This window comes from Idiotropiscis lumnitzeri, chromosome 3 (assembly GCF_059441095.1).
Source record: "Idiotropiscis lumnitzeri isolate Australia: NSW breed Sydney's pygmy pipehorse chromosome 3, RoL_Ilum_1.0, whole genome shotgun sequence".
Lineage (NCBI taxonomy): Eukaryota > Metazoa > Chordata > Actinopteri > Syngnathiformes > Syngnathidae > Idiotropiscis > Idiotropiscis lumnitzeri.
Genome location: NC_142393.1, coordinates 12,216,823 through 12,234,928, shown reverse-complemented (window position 1 = coordinate 12,234,928; position 18,106 = coordinate 12,216,823). Strand labels below are relative to the sequence as shown.

Sequence of the window (18,106 nt, the reverse complement as noted above, 5' to 3'; positions counted from 1 at the left end):
TGCTCTGGCTTGCCTAATGGACTTGAGCTCATTACCGACATTACTCACAGAGGGGACACATTAATGTATCACCATTACCGAACATGACGGGAGGAAGGGGGGCGGTAAGAAATGCTAATGTTCTGAATTGTGGAGTCTGAATGCCTTCGACACACTTGGATTTCATCAGGTTAATTCAAGCAGGAGCTAAATCCAGCAATGAAAAGTTCTGTTTGTCTTGAAGCGGCAAGCTGGAGTCACGTGGAGCCCTATCAGATGAAACGAGTAGAGATTCCAAAAGGAGATAGCGGGGAATCTGGTCATTCACAAGATGACGTGACCACGGGCTTTCTCGGGGCGGCTCAGAGCCCAACCGAGCCTCTCCCGGGACAGGACCTGCCGTGTGGGGGTAGCCATTAGACGGGTGTGCTGCTTTTGACTGTGTGAGAGTGTTTGTGGGTCTGTGGGTTAAAAGACAAATGGTGAAATTCACTCATCACATGGCCTGTGTTCAGAGGGGGCTGCTCCCCCTTTCCTTGGTCCTTCCCTCCCATCCTGAATGGGATCCTCTCGCAGCCTCCTTGGTGCTCCCGCCCTCCCCACACCTCCTCTCCCATCCGTAGTCAGGCTCTTATCTGGTAGAGGAAGTGGATGGGAGGGGGCCACTTTGACCCAATTAGTTTGACTAATTAAGAGGGTCGGTGACCTGGGGGTCGGAGCTCAAACTCACCAAGCGTTTAGATACCAACAGTGACGTACATCCAGAAAAATGTCAGAGCATTTTTATTTTTAGTCAGGGAATTTTTACATAGGATGGGCATAAGAATCGTTTCATCATGATTAGGAATGCTGTTGAATTGATTGCCGATTGCGTCTTGATGCTTAAATTTGAGGTGAAATGGCATGCAGTACTCGGCCGTAACCAGCAGGTGTGCTGTTTATTCAGTCTCAACTAGTTGGCCGTCTACAGAACAACAAAATGATGGCTTCATCTAGAGACTTCCAATGTCAGAAGCAGTGCGACACAGCTATCAAAACAGGAGTCCAGAACATTCGGAAATGAATTGTGCCATCCTATTGAAAATCATATTCAAACAATTGTTTATTATCCATATGCTTGATCCAGGAACTTCAGTAAAATACTGATACTTAGCTGTAGAGAATGTGTGAGTCGCCATTGAGTAGTGATTGACCATAAGGCCATTTTTTTGGACCTGGTATTCATTTGCGTTAAAAGGGGAAATGTTGGCATAAAAAAAAAAATAATTATACAAACTCCAACACTTCATTTAAATGACTTTAAGCATGTTTATTAAACTGATATTCAGGTTTGCTACATATTTAAGGTTTTGTCAATCTCAGAAAGTAGCTATTATGTAGTTGATCATTTTTTGTCCCCTGGATTAAAAAAAAAAGTCTGGTGCCAATTTGCACCAAAATGCTGAATTCCAGCCCTGATAATAATACATAATCAGAGATGGATTTATGTGTCCAGAAACGTATGTTTGATGCAAATATAAAAAATGTCTTTATTTTTTTTCTAGCAAATCAAGTTTTTGAGATATTTTTATTTTCTATAACCTATACAAGCTTGTTAAATGCGGATTTTAATATATAACAAGATATAATTATAGCTATGACATTTCAGAAAAAAAAATCCACATAGTATATTATTGTTACAATATTATCATTATTAAGAAAAATATGATGTGGGTTAAAATAAATTAAAAAATTAAAAGAATTTAAAAAAAAATAAAAATTAAAGAATTTTAAAAATTAAAAGATTTAAAAAATTTAAAAATTAAAAAAATTAAAAATGTAAAAATTTTAAAAAATAAAATAAAAATTACAAATTAAAAATGTAAAAAATTCACAATTTAAAAATGTAAAAAATAAATACATTTAAAAAAAAAAGAATTCAGTCATTCCAATTTTTCTCAATCTTGGGCTGAAAATTGTGCAGTTGCCAATACTGCCAAATCACTTTTACCATCCTCTTAAAAAAGTCAAGCATCCTAAATGATGACTAGGAGCACGCCGTCGTACTTCTGGATCATCACTTGTATTGTTGAAGCTGGCACAAAGCGCGATTACAGCTCCAGTAAAAGAATCGCAACACTAAATGTCATCCATGCAACAGTTGCTTGGCACAGAGTCGCGTGCAGATGTTTTCAGAATACCTCCATTGGAGCGCAACTCTGCATGTCAGAATGGGCTCAGGTCACAGCAACAAGCGCCTTCACCCTCAGAGTGTCCCTGTGGCGAGGGTCGACTCGCCTTCGCCATTAGACCTTGAGATGACATCACTCACGATGGCCTGCTGCCATTTGCCAAGGATGGCCAACACATTTAACACAGGAGGGGAAAAAAACGCTGCAAGAAGTGTCGAGAGCCAACAAAGGAGTGTCGTTAAATGGTCTTGTGAAACACTTACTGGAATATTACGCTCACTGTACACAACACACCATGAGGTCTAGCTGAACCGCTGTGCTCCGAGTTGAAAATAACTGCGAAGGAGTTTGTGTTCCCTTTGACAGTTCCTGTCTTCACTTCGCTGCGCTGTCTTTGAACAAAAAAAAGCCTGCCGGGTCTTCTATCAACCGCCCAAAAGACACGTCCATTCATTAAAACACCTTATGTCATCCCTTTAGCTCACCTGCAGGCCTTTTGTCAAGATTCCCGGTATCATGTTCACCTGTCCTGCAAACATCGCTTTGTCTCACTTATTTGTTGATTCGTTTCTTATCTCTCTAAATCTCCTCCAAACACAACCCGGAGGAAGGAAGGAAGGAAGGAAAGAGCATCCTTCAAAAGCCTTTCCTCAACAACCAATTAGCCTTTCCAGACATAAACAGGATAAAAATTGCTTGTTTCTTGTTCAGCAACTGACATAAGCGATAAGAATCTGGTGGAAAAATGACGCCAGACTCCACAAGGCAGCTCAAGTCTACACAAAGGCAGGTCAATTCTATTATTACGACCAGTAGACCAAAAACTGGGAAAACAGAATGTTAGGTCAGTCCATTCCAACATCTTCCATTCGGTAGTCACTTAGCAGAGTATGCGTAATAGAAGAGTAATTACATACCTTACAATTCCAGTTTTGTTTGGACTGATCCAGCTAATCAGGTTTGCCAGATAAGCGTAATGAGTTTATTAATATTTATTCCGTTGTACATCTTTAAAATTATATTTTCAAAAAAGTCGTGCAGATTTGACCTATACTCTTTTGTTCTGATCCTAAAATAGCTGTAGAAGTCAACACGCTTGTCAGTCACGACACTTACCTTCTGTGTCAAACTCAATGGTGTGACAAGCGGATTGGCCGAGGCTCCACGGACAGTAGGAGACGGAGCCTCCCTCGACAATGTCGATTTGCTTGGTGTGAGCCTTGGGAGCGCCCACCACCACGCTGGCGCTAAACGGGGACACAGAAGAAGGAAAGCATTCAAATGTTAAAAGTTGACTAGCACATTGCATTTTGATAATATACCTAAAAGATCGATGTGTTATACATTTTTTTTTTGGGGGGGGGGGGGCAGAGAGATGTATTATATGTTTGGAAATATATAGGCAGTGTTGTACAATAACAATTTTGGTAAATATGATAAATACAGACAGTGCATGGTACATACAGAATAATATCACGCAACCAAACTTTATTACTGATATATAGCTACTGTACCTAATTTTTCAAATTTTTTTTTGGTAATTGGTAGCCATTGGTAATTGAATAAAAGGTCAAACACAGACGTTAGTTCCCAAAAGAGGTTCCTTTGCCAACAGAATACAATTTAACAGTTGCAGCTCACAGTTTTCACAGCTATATCATTTGACGGCAGCAAAACATCAAAACTTCTATTCAGCAACTTGTAAAATGTAAGCGGTAACGGGTTTGGCGACCACAAGAAGGATGCGGTTGCTTTTCGGGATGATATGGTTGCCATGGTTTGTAAAAATCAATTTTCTACAACTGGTGGAATATCAAACAGAGTTCACCATTTTGTAAACAAACTAAGCAGACGCATTTCATCACTCCCTGTGGCCGCTGCGGCTCCCAAACGCGACGCTCGCTGACTCATATACTGGTTGGGGTGAAATCAGACTCACAAGAAGAAACCGTTGTGCCTAGCGGGGAACAGTGAGCAGAAAAAAAACGGACAAACGGGCTAAGTGGAGTCATGCGCTTGTTTCGCTAGCCGTGACAGCACACTTGTATGAATGAAGGACCACAAATGGAGCGAACACTTTTTGGGGGGGGCATTCTGCAAAAAAAAATAAAATAAAACAAAATAAAATGAATACATAAATAAATAATGCTCTGACAGGTACGGGGCAGTAGATGTCAATGGATGACCTTAACGGCAGATGGTTAACTTGCACTGCACTATCAAATATTGTCAGTAAAAGAGCACGAGGTTGCAAAGAACAAACCCGACTCCATAACGTATGTAACTTCCTTAGACAGCAAACTAGTTGAAACCGAATCAACCTGAAGCAACATATTCCACTCCATTTTATTTCTTGATTAAACTTGGACTATACCATTGATAATCTTAATTTGCGCAAGTGAATAGTTCTTTGTCTCTCGCCCCGAGTCACATGACTCCAACCCTGAACAACATAAGCAGTAGAAATTGGATAGATGGCAGTGGTGGGTGGGCAAGGCCTTCAAGGCCTTCTCTGCTGGCCCAACAATCAATAAATCATGATCATATTTGTCACATTGATGTCATATTATATCCCATTGTTGAATTTTTAGGTTAGAGTTTTTATCCAATCAGAATTCACCTAGCTCGTGTCGCCAGGCAGATTTCATAATACCAGGAGCACACACTATTCGTCCAAGGCCTTCAGATAAAATCGAGCGGGCGTCTGGTCTGTGTCTCAAGGGGGCTTTTACAGTTGATAGACACTTGCGAAAGCCAATCAGATCACAAATTGATGCCAGTAAGGCCTTCATGCTGGCCTTACGTTGAAGGTGATGAACGCGGCTTGTGATTGGATATTCCCTCGTGAGGGGGCAGCGCTATATGGAATCAACACACCCGGAAGTCGTAACTGGTGACCGTTTGAAAATTTAAAATATATTCTTGCTTTTTTAAAACACAATGGAAAAGTGTGAATTTAATTGCAGATACACTTGCGAGGCTATTTTCAAGACGAACCTTTCAAGAGAAGCTCGTTCATCCAACACTCACTCAGTAGTGGGTAAGTATCTTTCTGTATATTATTTCTCCAGCCGGACTAAGTAGGACTTCACAGAACGCCTATGGGTGAAATGCACAGCCCGCCACTGATAGATGGACTATATATATATATATATATATATATATATATATATATATAGATATATATATATACATATATGCTTTCTGTTGCAAAGTTGACTGTTCTATTATAATGGAATTGCCCCAAAAATTTTAATTAATAAATGATGGTCCCCAATTTCCATTCTTATGTTTTTGTACAACACATGCAAGTTTTATGGAAGTGGTTTGTGCATAATCCTGTTAACAAAGACCGCAACAAAAATCCAAAATCAAAATGTCACTTTGTGTAATGAATGTCTACAGGTCACCAGAAGACAATGTTTTTATAGCATTAGCAACCATTACCGCAATGTGGACCCACTTGACCTGACAAGCATCAACAACGTTGAAGTGCTTAAAGCAGGCATGAGAGCGTTGAGGGCCGACCTCCACAACAGGAAAAGTGCACTCTTTCCTGCCCCGCGTGCACCAGCATTTACATTTTTTGACCAAAACGAAGAATCCCGGCCCCCCCGGAGGCTTCCTCTTCATGCAACAGTGACCTTGTAATCTTTCCAGATCAGTCCCAAGGGTCGCCTCCGTCTTTGTCATATTATGGAGTTTCAAGTCACACTTGTTAAAAAGAGACAGAAGGAAGCCCACCAGTCAAAGGAACACAGTCCTCTTATTTATGATGACCTCAGCACCTGCGCAATAATCTACTTCACAGGCACTTCCTGGAGTGCGACTTTTATGTCATCCAAACTCACACGCCAATATGCAAGCACTCAGTATAAATTCAAATCGCACACATCTGTTCAAGGTTTGTTGGCGACTACAACAGCAGAAGAACACCGAAAAATCCAACGTGGATGAGCACGAAATTGTAAAGCCTTCATGGAGACACATCGTCTGCTTATTCTTACATTTATTTTTGATAGAAATAAATGTGTTCATTATCCAGTCAGCAAAAGCAAAGTGAAAAACTATCCATCGTTGATCATGTGACCCAATCATAATGATGTTAAATCACGTGGCGCCAGGGTTGCGACGCTATTCGTCCACAGAATTGTGTACATCTTAGCTTCACGTCACTGTTTTCTTTCTTCATATCCCGGAGTTGGATGAGGCATACTAGCAAGCAGCAAGCCTTCTTGGTTTGGTGAACTACAACCAGAAATGGAAAAATGCTACAGATAATGTTGAAAAAAGGAAAAACCAAAATGCAGTCCAATGTGCTCTTTATTGGGTATCTTGACGATGCAATGGTTCACCCGGCTGACTTCAGCGTGAGTTCAGTTCCCACTCTGTGACGTGTGAATGGTGCTTTTTCTCTTTACGTGCCCCGTGATTGACAAGTCCGTACGCCAACCTCCCCCAAAAAAGTCATTTTGACACAATATGAGGATTTTAAAAACAATAAACAGAGTTAATCGATTTATTTTCTCTAGGTCACTTCCTGCAGTTGTTAGGCACAATTTAATGACAAAAAAAAGAGGATAAAAGACATCTTGGATTCATATGAGCACCCAAAATGTGTACAATACTTTCCTTAATTAAAGGTATATGGAAACCTGTAAAATGGGTTTCTTGCTAATCAAGTGACCTTCCAAAAAAGCAAATCACCTAAAATTAATTTTAGGTTACATTACTAGTTGTCCTTAATTGTTTTGCGGAGCAAAATCTGGATAAACCATTTTGACGATATCATCTGTTATTGTGCTGCGCGTGAAAAAGGAAAAGGCAGGAATAAATTGCGAGAAGAAGCAGCAGCTTTTGTCAACTTAGCAAACCCGCTGAGTAGCTTTTCCGAAAAGGAAGAGCACCGGAAAGAGCGAGCAGCTTTAATCAGCAGGTCAGACGACGGACACTAAGAAGGAATTTCACAAGCGGCCGTTTAGCACAACGTGATAGTCATCTAAAAGTACTTTGCACTATATGAGGATTTTAACATTTAATGACTTGTTATTATCCGTGGATCAGTAAAGCTTTTAGGGTGTTCCCACCTCTTTCCTTCAATTATCTATTGTTGTCAACAAGTCGAGCTTTGTTATGATTAGCATTTAATGCAGCTCTGTCTGCATCACAAATTCCTTCGGTGCAAGTGAGGGGCGTCGCCACAGTTGCTGAGCTATGCAAATATGCGGCACCCACTGGGGGCCAACGACCTGACCCACGGTCATTCGAATGCCCACCAGTGGATGAGGCAGGTCTAGACCGCAAGAGCCGGGGATCACGCTTTTATCTCTGCATCGTTTTATGGCTGTGTCTCCGTGACAACCATCAAGATAAAAACAAACCCTTTTTCGCTGAGATTTGTAAAGACAATCCTTTGCACACTGAGCGGAAAGGCTTACAGACGATGGTGTGGTGTGCTTGTAAGGACAGTAATGGTGTTAAAGTTGAGTAACCTTCCTATCAAGGAAGAGCAACAAGCATTTAAAAACCTTGAAAAAGAAAAACAGGAGTAGAAATGTGAATTAGCAGCTAATGGCACTTCTGGCTTTTTTAACACCCATGTGACATTTAAGTCAATTTAAGTCCTATGTAATTACATGTAATTACCATAATAACTGACAGTTCTACTTCCCGGCTCTTCGACTAGAGGCACCATCAAAAATGCACAGAGCATTGAGTTGATCGACGGATTCCTCACTTCCAGAATGAGCAAAAGACAAAAATCAAAGGTTGTACTCCTCTTGTAATAATGAAACACATGAAAAAAAAAGAAAGAGCCTCTCTGAGTTCAATGAATTAGCAAGTGACACTGTGTGGCCACGCTTGCATGTCATGTCTTTTATGTAGCCCACACAGACGCGCAGACACATGCAACACATGAGAAGTTGCCCTTGGAGAACTGTGGTGAACTCAAGTGGACCATGGCATTGCCTCACTCCTACAAAAATATAATTGTCTCCCACCCATCTGGGAAGCTGACATCACCCTAACCAGCACTTTAAGACAAGAAGAAAACGCATTAGTGGCTGTGGCATTTACAAGCAGTTAAGTAGACTTTTCACTTATGAACGCTCTCAGTGAACAATCAACACATGCTGAAACAATGGCGAGGTCCGGACTGACGAGAGAGCGCATTCCACTCTTTTACAGTATTGTGAGGAACTTGTCGACAGTAACTACCATTAGTCACTGAAAAGATGCCATCACAAAATCAAGGGAGGCTGTTAACTTGTATGACATTTATGATCATGTTATCATAACATATATGAGGCACATCTAAGACAAGAAACATGTGACACCATCATTGACTAAGAATGTTAAAATGCTACATAAAGAATTGCTGTTGAGAGCTTCTGAATGCTCTCGGGAAGTCCTGCCTTACTGCCTACGCCAAAACTGCTTTCGATTGTGCATTTCCGCGCCCACTCTGCCAATCGGTTAGAATTGTTTTTGAATTTTCACGATAGTTTCTCACTTTATTTAGACTCGTTTTTGTTTTGTTTTTAATTCACTTAGTTTTAATTCATTTTTAGACCATCTTTGTTGTTTTTTATTGTTTTGAAAATGGTTTGTTTTATTTTAGTTTTTATTGGCTTTAGTATTAGTTTTAGTTTTATTTTAACTACTGAATCTTTGTGGAGTCCTAAAAAAAGGCACTGAGTATAGTGTAATGTTTGTTTTTATAAAATTGTGTACGTAAACTACAATTGTCAAATGACTGTTTGACCTTCCTTGTTCTGCACAGCAATATCAAAAATAAAATGAAACCCTTAAAGGTCATATATGATTAATTGGCAAAAAAGAAAATGAAGGACATTTTTGTCATAATAATTGTTTTTAGTTTTCATTTTCTTAAAGTTTTGTTTTTTTTTTATTTGTATTTTGATCAATTTTAGTTATTTTGTTAGTTTCCATTAAAGTGGAAGTCAAACCAAAAATGTTCTTGAAAAGATTATGTTCTATGCAGGCCCACAAGTCTAAACACGGCATTCTGATAAATATTGCGTTTACGGAATATGAGTTGTAGTAGTAAGATCCACCGTTTTTTATCCTTTTCTGGGGGCGGCCATTTTGCCACTTTCTGCCAACTGAAAATTCCACCACAGTTGCTCAGGACTCTGGTAATGAGCAATCAAGGCTCACCTCCAGAAAACAGGTGATCTGTGATTGGTCCTGCACCGTGATCAACTATGATATCATTTTGAGTCAATAGATATAACAAAATGGCCGCTCCATCAGATGCCTAAAAATGGGTGGATTTTGCATCTTGATTTACATTCCACAAACCCAAAATTAATCAAAATGTTGAGTGAAGCTGCTTGGAACATTTTATTGCAAAGACTTTTTTGGGGGTTGACTTTGTGTTTTAACTATAATAACGTTGGCCTCTTTCCAGGTGAGCTGAAACAAGTTTTACACGCAATGTTTGCAGGATGGCCACACAACAGCACGTCAAATTAAGGCACACTCAGTGTGGGTTAAATCAAACAAGTCATGGCTTTTATGAAATTATCGTAGCCATGGATTTAGTTTCTGTAACTCAGCACAGGACCCTCTTTCCACCTGTTGCCGTATTAACAATCTGTTACCGTGAGTGAACATGCTTTTTGTGATCTAACTAACAAGGTCCCAATCTCAGTAAATCATGTGTAACAGCGTGCCAAAAGCGCACGCAATTTGTCAGTACGAACAATTTGGTGCTTGCTATTTAGGAATATTTGCTAAATCAGCGGTCAAACAGCATTCCATAGCAGATTGTTTTCCACTGGAGCTGCTCCATCACTGAAAGAAGAGGAAAAACCGAAGTGGGCAGTTGACAACAAATGGGCTTGAATCAACTTTGTTCGCCACATGCACGAGTTCTTTCTGAAGCCAAGTGGCGGACACGCACGCTTCAGCGTGCGCAGTTAAGACGGATGCCATGAATCCTGTCAGGGCAGAGGCCAGACAGGAGCTGCTCAAGTCCTCACGCTGCCATATGGGGACACACAGACACGCATACACACATTGTGGCTGATGAGAGTAGCAGTGGCGTGTGCAGACTACAGACAGTCCACTGTGCGTCAGGCATCCAAAAATTCACCTATACCGATTAAAAACGTTGCGAAAAAGTCTAATTTCATGGATGAGTATTTTTTTATATTATAGCATCTCCTTAATGGACACAAAGATTGTTTCTTTTTGCCGAAATAGTTGCCTCCTCAATCACTCTGTTGTTTAGGTGCTCGGAAGTTCCATCCACACATATTTTTTTTCTTCCAATCACTAATCTAACAACAGCTGTGTTCGTTAAATCCAGCCCCTGCAGCGTCAGCACCATCAATGTACTTTGTAGTATCTATTTTGTCGTGCAGTCAAGTGATCATTGGTTAGCATTGAATTGCACCACGACTGTAATTCTTTCCAAACGTCCGATTTCTTGCCTGGTATCAAGTCAAAGCTTTGGGTTCTCTGCTGTAAATATACACCATCACACATGAACTAACAAGAGGCCGTCGTGCCGTAAAAAAAAAAAATCCTAATGGCCATTTCTGATTTGTTAGGATTACTTCACACATGCTCAGTTTGAAATTCATGCCATATTTCTGGGCAAAAAAAAATAAATTCTGAAATAATAATAATTTTATGATAATACTATAATATATAACATCAAAATATCAATAATTTCTTACAAATAATTGAATGAATAAATGAACAGAATTAATGTAATGTCTAAGACTGCCAACAAGATATCGCCGGTATTGTTTCTGTATTTGGTATTTGTTTGAAAAAGTCTGCAGAAGTCCAGTGAAAAGTTGAAAGAGGGCATGGCGCCACTTAAGATAGTGGAGGGGGATCAATTTTCGCCGCTTGTTTGTACAATGGCTCGATAAAATGAAAGGTCTTAATGGAACATTTAAATGCCACATTTACAGGAACGAAAAGTCACAAAGTCTCCATTTCTGAAAATGACGGCGGAATCATTTTGATGTTGACGCTCTGTTAAAAAAAAGAACATTTAGCTAAGCCGAGCCACGATCGCAAATTCTTGTTGCTTTTTGTTGCCATCACACAAAAAACTCCAGTGACCTTGCTGTAGTTTTGCATTAAACCTGGCTACCGCTTTGTGAAGACCAAACTTCTTGTGTTAATAAGAGACAAATGGAAAAACATTGCAGTGATTTGTGAGGTTACCTATGAATGCATAGCGAACTGTTGCCCCCGCCCACCCCCACCTCCTATAAAATGCTCCTCCTCCTCCACCACCAATTCTTTCATGGGCCCCCTAAAATCCTCCTGCAGTGCTGCTAGTTCACACCTCACCACAATGACCACGTCAGGGGGTCCGAGTCCTCTCACCTCAGCATAGAGAAGCTGTTGTATTAAACAAGGTGGGGGCAGGGAAAGCAGCTGTTGAAACACCCCCCCAACACACACAAACATTCACATAATAGCCACAGTGGCTCATCTCCATGTCAAATATGGCCAAACTATGACCATGCCGTCTTAATGCTAAATAAAGGACAGCCCAGATCAGATTACCATCAATGGTGAGTGACTCATTGAGGGGTGTGTTTGGGGGGGGGGTCAGGCTCCTGGCAGCAGCAGATTAAATGTACTGTATGAGTCGAGTCGGCCCTCCTGATGAGCAGGCAACTCCCGAAGCAGACATGACGTCCTGGGGGCATTCCTTAACTCAAACGTAGTGGGAGCACTTTAAAACTAAAAAAATGTAAAAAAAAAAAACACAGCGTCACACTGCTCACGTCAAACACAGGCTCATTCTACCGATACGACCACTTTGCCCAGTTCATACCATATATTACGACACAGGCGCTTTGTGCGTGAAACAAATGCAGCAGTGTGGCGGCAGTCACGTCTTTGGCGGTATCGAAAAACGGTGAAGCAAACTTTGACATTTAAAACCGATTTTCAGCACTAACTTAAGGGGGGAAAAAAGTCACGCTGAAAACTTTCCTCCAACGGAAGGCAGTCAAGACAAAGCGCCCATTGTGTGTGCGTGTGAGTGAGTGTGTGTGTGTGTGTGTAGCCCAAAGATATAAGCAGGTTTAATTTGGAAACATACTGACATAGACAAAGTGCAGCAATGATAGCAGTCAAGTTTGCAAGAGCGCTCACCCTTGTTGAAAAAGGACAACATTGCCATTTTTGTGAGCTAAATGGACCTTGGTCTAATGTCAATATTAGCTCGACTAAACCTGTCCGCAAAGGTCAATTTCGGCAAAGGCGGACCGGCTGAAATAGATGACCTCAACATGTTTCGGTCAGACTTTCGTGACGTGGGACGATTTACATGATGATGACCTCATGATATTTAAACATAAAAAAAAAGTTGTGAGAATTCCCCGTTCCGTCTTACACATTTGTGGCTGCCTCCCTCCAAAGCAACACGCTTCCACACTGCACGAGCACAGTCTGAGTCCTAAAATTCGGATTGCTTTTCCACGCCCAGTCAAATTACAATTTGAATCACTATCGATTCGTGCACAGCACTCGTTTTGTGCAGATACTCAATCGAAGCATCGGTTTTCATACACTCTCGGCTAAGTTTTTTTTTTTTTTTTTAACAGCCCCTGACCTCTGCACCCCTTGCAACCACCACCTCAGTGTGATGCACTCCCTAATCGGCAGTCGGCCACCACAAAGTCATTGACAGACGTTGGACTACCGCATACTTCGAGTTGGATTTGAGTCCTTTAATTCTGTTTCTTCGCATTTTGATCCATTTTCATTTTGAATGGGTGAACTGTGTTCCACTACTTTTGTCTGCATAGTTTATGTGGGACTCCCATTTGCCAACTTGGGCTTCCCATTCTCTGGATGTTATCCCGAGGCCTTCTTCCTTGGTGGGCCGCCTGCCAGCCTCCCAGTTTAATTTTATTACGTAAAGCCAGAGGGCATGACTAAGCATTACATACATAAACTTATTGTCAGTCTCAAAGTGGGAGAAAGTACGCCTTTGTCTTTGCAGGCCGGGCGTCCCATTTACGGATAGGGTCGAGGCTCCAACCACAACACGCACATTCGGACACACACATCTGGCAATTTGTCAAACACAGACATATTTTTATTGCCAAGGCTGGAGCCAGAGCCGTTCAAGTCATCCCGACAGGGAGAGACTCCTCCACACGTAACCCTCGCATGACCCCGGCGCGGGATTCCTGCCACTCCCCCACTCGCTACGTCTCCATAGCACTGGCGAGAAGGGCGAAAAAAAAAAAAAAAGTCGATTTCACAAGTTGCATCACGTGTTTCGATGTGTCAGTTGCAGTTTGAAGGCCTCTCTCTGTCGGAAATTGATCGGAAAATGAATCAACATGTAGAATCTAGTCCGGGTGTCAAGTTGAATGAGCTTTGTGATTGGCTGTCATCTAGCCAATCAGTGCACTGGACAATTGAAGCTGCGTCTTTCTCAAGAACTAAATCAACTTTACTCATTTTTACATCTCCTGACTGAAGAGTGTGAAGACGAAGTAATCACTCTCCGCCGTGATTCGCTCTAACCGTTAACCGCTATAATAGCAGTTAAGGAGAGTCTGAAAATGGCTGGTAGGAAACGAGTTAAAAATAATAGTGACAAAGTTCATATGTTGGCCTGGTCCTCGGTGGGCTTTCCAGTTTTTCATGTGTGAAATGGTGCTCTTTTTTTTTTTTTTTTTCTACGGTACTCAAAGCGCTTCACACTACGGCCTCATCTACCTACTGGTGACCTACCATCAGTTGCAACTGCGGGTTCAAAATCATGCTCAAGGATACTTAGACATGGTCACAAAGGATTGAAACCACGACCTCTGGGTTGGGAACGACCACTATTTCAATAAACCACACCGCCTCCCCTGTGGCACTGTTGCAAAATGAATGATTCAAAGTCTCAGGAGGAATCTACTTTTAAAGTCGCGCAAAATATCAGAGCAAATAAGCAGAATCACATTCAAAGAAGTGAGATCTCATCTTTACTTGTTATCAAATTTCAGCCATGACAAAAATGTTCCCCTTGTCGTTAACTTCTTGGAACTCACTTCCCATTGGTGGGTAAATATTTCATGATGGACCTGCAATCGATTCTTTCTATTTCCATTATTTCAAACATTGATTCATAATCCCAACAAAGGATTCTGGAATGAACTGAGTTTGACTTTAGAGGGTCACTCGCTATATTGCAGTGTATGATCAACACGTATCGCAAAGTGAGCACATGTGTGGAGTTTCGTTACAAAGTAACCATGCCAACCCTTAGTTGTTTTTTTTTTTTATGGTCCATACGGACAGTATGAGACCATTGTCGTCCAAAAATGAACACTTTTAAAAAACCCAAAGGAAAAACCTTCCATTTTTTACTAGCTTGCTGTCTGTCGTTCAAACGTACCTTAATCTGCTCACTCACTTTGGAGTTAACTCTCAAGTAAGCCTCTTTGTTTCATCTTCCCCCTCAGGCGAAGCGTCGCGCTGCATTAAAAGTTCAATCATCAGTAAGATGACGTCTCCTCATTCTTAATGAGGTGAAGAGAGATGATGGGGGAGGCCAGAGAGAGTATGTGAGTGGATGGGGGTGAATTAAAAAGCCCTGCCGGATGACATCAGCCTATGAGGTCGTAAGGAGGTGGAGGGAGTGCGGCGACGTTGCAGTGAGGCAAGTTTCACGTCTTAAATCATCAAATCTTCCCAGGCAGACCGATAGCGGCGCTTTTAAAGAGACAGCCAGGACGAGGAGATGAGTAGTGGGATGATGATGGGAAACTGGAGGGAAGGGGGTTGGGGGTTTGGGTCTCTTCATGTCTGATGTCTGGGTAACCAAGGAAGGATGAAGAAGGAGAAATTTAGCTGTTGGTCACTACCACGCAGGAAGTCAGATTATTCCTGAGTGTAACATTTTGGCAGCTAATGATGATTACAATTGCAGGAGTTTGCACCCAAGGCTCATTTGACTTTACTACCAGAGCAGCACACCCCCAAAAAAAGCATAACTCAGCAAATCTGTGAAGCCATTCTTTCCTATTTGCCATTTGCAACACCTCATAAAAAAATGAGACCGGAAAGTGGCAGGCCATGGAGTCTCTCTCTTTACATGATCAGGATTTTACAGCCGATCACCGACTAAAAAAAAAAAATACCTGATCCGATCAGAAATTCATTATTTCTTGTACAGTTGCAGAGGATTGTGTCCACGAATAACCACATTTTGCATATAATTAAAATGCATTGAGAAAAAAATAAAAATGAAATCCTAAAAGTTCGCCCAAAAACACTGATAAACATTTAACATAAAGAAAATGTATGTTAAAACCTTACCCTCTCATCTATAAAACAAATAATTTCAAAACATTTGATCTATTTATTTTTTCCAATCCGACTGAACATACAGAGAAATCTTGCATTATCAACCATGGCAGCCCAGAACATCCCTGGAGTCAACAATATTGTTTGTCTTATTTTCCGGCTCCAATCCATATTGACATTGTCCCTTCTAGCTACGTACGAAATTGTAACATGACAACCCATCAACAATTTAGCATAAAATGCCAAAGTCTGCCAGTCAGATCAAACCGACCAGCTCTGTGTAAAGTCTATTCTACTACACAAAGATGGAAGAATTCCAACTGAGGGATCAGCTGAGCAGGAGAGCATCACAACCAGGAGCACCATACAAACTGATCAAGCTACTCCGAAAATGAAAGTGGCAGTATGCCGGAACAATAGAATTTCTAAGTAGATTAAATTGATTTTATCCATTTGTGTTGGGGGGGGTCATAATAACCATAAAGGGCATAGATAGATAGATAGATAGATGGTGCATTCACGTACAACTGATGAGTGGGCACAAATAAATGCGAAAGGAAAAAGTGTTGATCTTTTATAAACTCACCTGGCGGAGTCGGCTAAATAAAAGTCGACCGCGTATCCAAAGTAGCTGCCCTGGTCCCCGCTGTAAACAGTCGGGTTGTCCACGTCCAGGTTGAAGGCGCCACATCCAGGCAGAGGAACGAGCAGAAGCCCGGCGAGACACACCAGCGAGCGGGCCACGAGAGCGCCTTTCCCCGGCGTCTTTGAGCGAACTCGTCCCGAGAACATTTTGACGGAAAGATGGAAGGAAAGTGGCAAAACTGGTGCGCGTCTTGCGCTCCTTTGGGGGTTTGTGTTTTGGCGGTGGTAAAAGAAAAATAAAGCAAAAAAAGAGGCTACAATTGCATTCCCGCTACTTGGAACGAAAAAGCGCACTCGAGACGCGAACGCACCGTCAGCTCTTGTGTGCGCTCCAGACACACGCCTCTTCAGGACTGAGCTCCAAGACCTACGCCTCCTTGTCTTCCTCTAATAATCAAACTTACAGCAGGGAGTTCCCACAGCCGGGAACCAAAAGTTTGGGAGAGGGGGAGGAGGAGCCTGTGATTCCCTGCGAGAAGAAAAAAAAAACTTCACAGTCCACCCACTAATCTTTGTTTGCCTCTGTGTTAAAAATGTGATATCGTTTGCTCTTTTGTGGTACACCTATCAGGGATTCGATGATGATTAACAAGATGGACAGTACTCCTTTTGATCACCCTTTGAAATACAAGGATTTTTTTGAACAACGATTTATTTCTCCACACACGTCTAATTGTACTGATCAAAAGCAAATGTTATCAGAGATGGTTTAAACTGTCCTTTAACGTTTCTTTGACGACACGTCTCCACTTTTTTCGAGCGCATCAGTTTTTTTCAGGAATTTTATTTTTTAAGCTTTACCTATAAAAGCTTGAGCTATAAAAAAAAATACCACGCATTGCAATTTATGGCGTTTGATAAAATGAGTTTCCTCTCTTAATTTACAAATACTGTAAGTACAAATGGGATCGTGATGACTGTGAACCCCCAAAAAAATGTCACATTATTAGAGATACCCAACGAAGTGATGGATTTAAAATCAGTCGTCAAGGATAATTGCTCATTCAACTGTTGGTGAAGTTACTGTAAAAAAAAATGGGCATTGGATAAACAACATGTTTGCAAAGTCTAAATATTATTTATTACTTATGACAATTGGAAATTTTGGTACAGATTTGAGAAAGAATCATGGCAGTTTAAACACTGAAATCGCTTTCGCGAGCCACATGAAGTGATGTGGCGGGCCAGATCTGGCCCCCGAGCCTTGAGTTTGACACCTGTGCTTTAAGTGTTATATTTTACAAAAATTCCAGAATCTGTATGTTTGATGACCTGTTCCTGCACGGCATGCTCAGCACTTGCCAAGTGGGTGTAGCTGGCATACATTTTCTTCCATTGGCCGGTGGAGTCGCAATGTAATCGAAACCTTATGAACTCTCCTTAGCAACAAGTGATATATCGCTCGGCGTCATTCTGAGCAAATTGGTAGCTCTATCATTGTTTCCTATACATCAGTGTTTATTGAGCCAAGGTACATATTTTACATTGAAAAAAATTGTACACCACCAAACAAAAATGTCAGGAAAAAAAATACAAAGGCACAAAATGTTACAATTTGGTAAATGTCGTGATTGTGACTTTGCAAATTGATACTATTGGTTAGTTCTCATGTGAGTGTTTTATGTCTACAAATTGGCTCGTGTTGAAAATGGCTTGCTCTATATGACGATGCGATGTAATACCTCTGGGGCGGCACGGTTGGACGACTCGTTCGCACGATGGCCTCACAGTGCAGAGGTTGTGGGTTCCATTCCGCCTCTGGCCTTCCTGTGTGGAGTTTGCATGTTCTCCCGGTGCCTGCGTGGGTTTTCTCCGGGTACTCCGGTTTCCTCTCACATTCCAGAAACATGCATGGCAGGTTGATTGGACACTCTAAATTGCCCCTAGGGGGTCTATTTTAAATACACGGGTGTAATTCTCCTTGTAGTCTGACAGGAAAGTTTAAGCAGCTTGAATGCTCGTTTTCTAAGAATTGTTCACTAATTCAATTTTTC

At 41.3% G+C, this 18,106-nt stretch overlaps 1 protein-coding gene across 1 annotated transcript in view; it reads right to left on the bottom strand.

Moving 5' to 3' along the window:
- The window catches only part of itga5 (integrin, alpha 5 (fibronectin receptor, alpha polypeptide)), a 43,036-nt gene extending 26,547 nt beyond the window's left edge, over positions 1-16,489 (bottom strand). The window contains exons 1-2 of the mRNA XM_088289331.1: positions 16,054-16,489; positions 3,267-3,397 (exon numbers count right to left, since the gene is read on the bottom strand). Coding sequence (XP_088145457.1) covers positions 3,267-3,397; positions 16,054-16,259 — 337 coding nt within the window. The 5' untranslated portion in view covers positions 16,260-16,489. The remainder of the gene's footprint in view (positions 1-3,266; positions 3,398-16,053) is intronic.
- Positions 16,490-18,106: the final 1,617 nt, after the last annotated feature.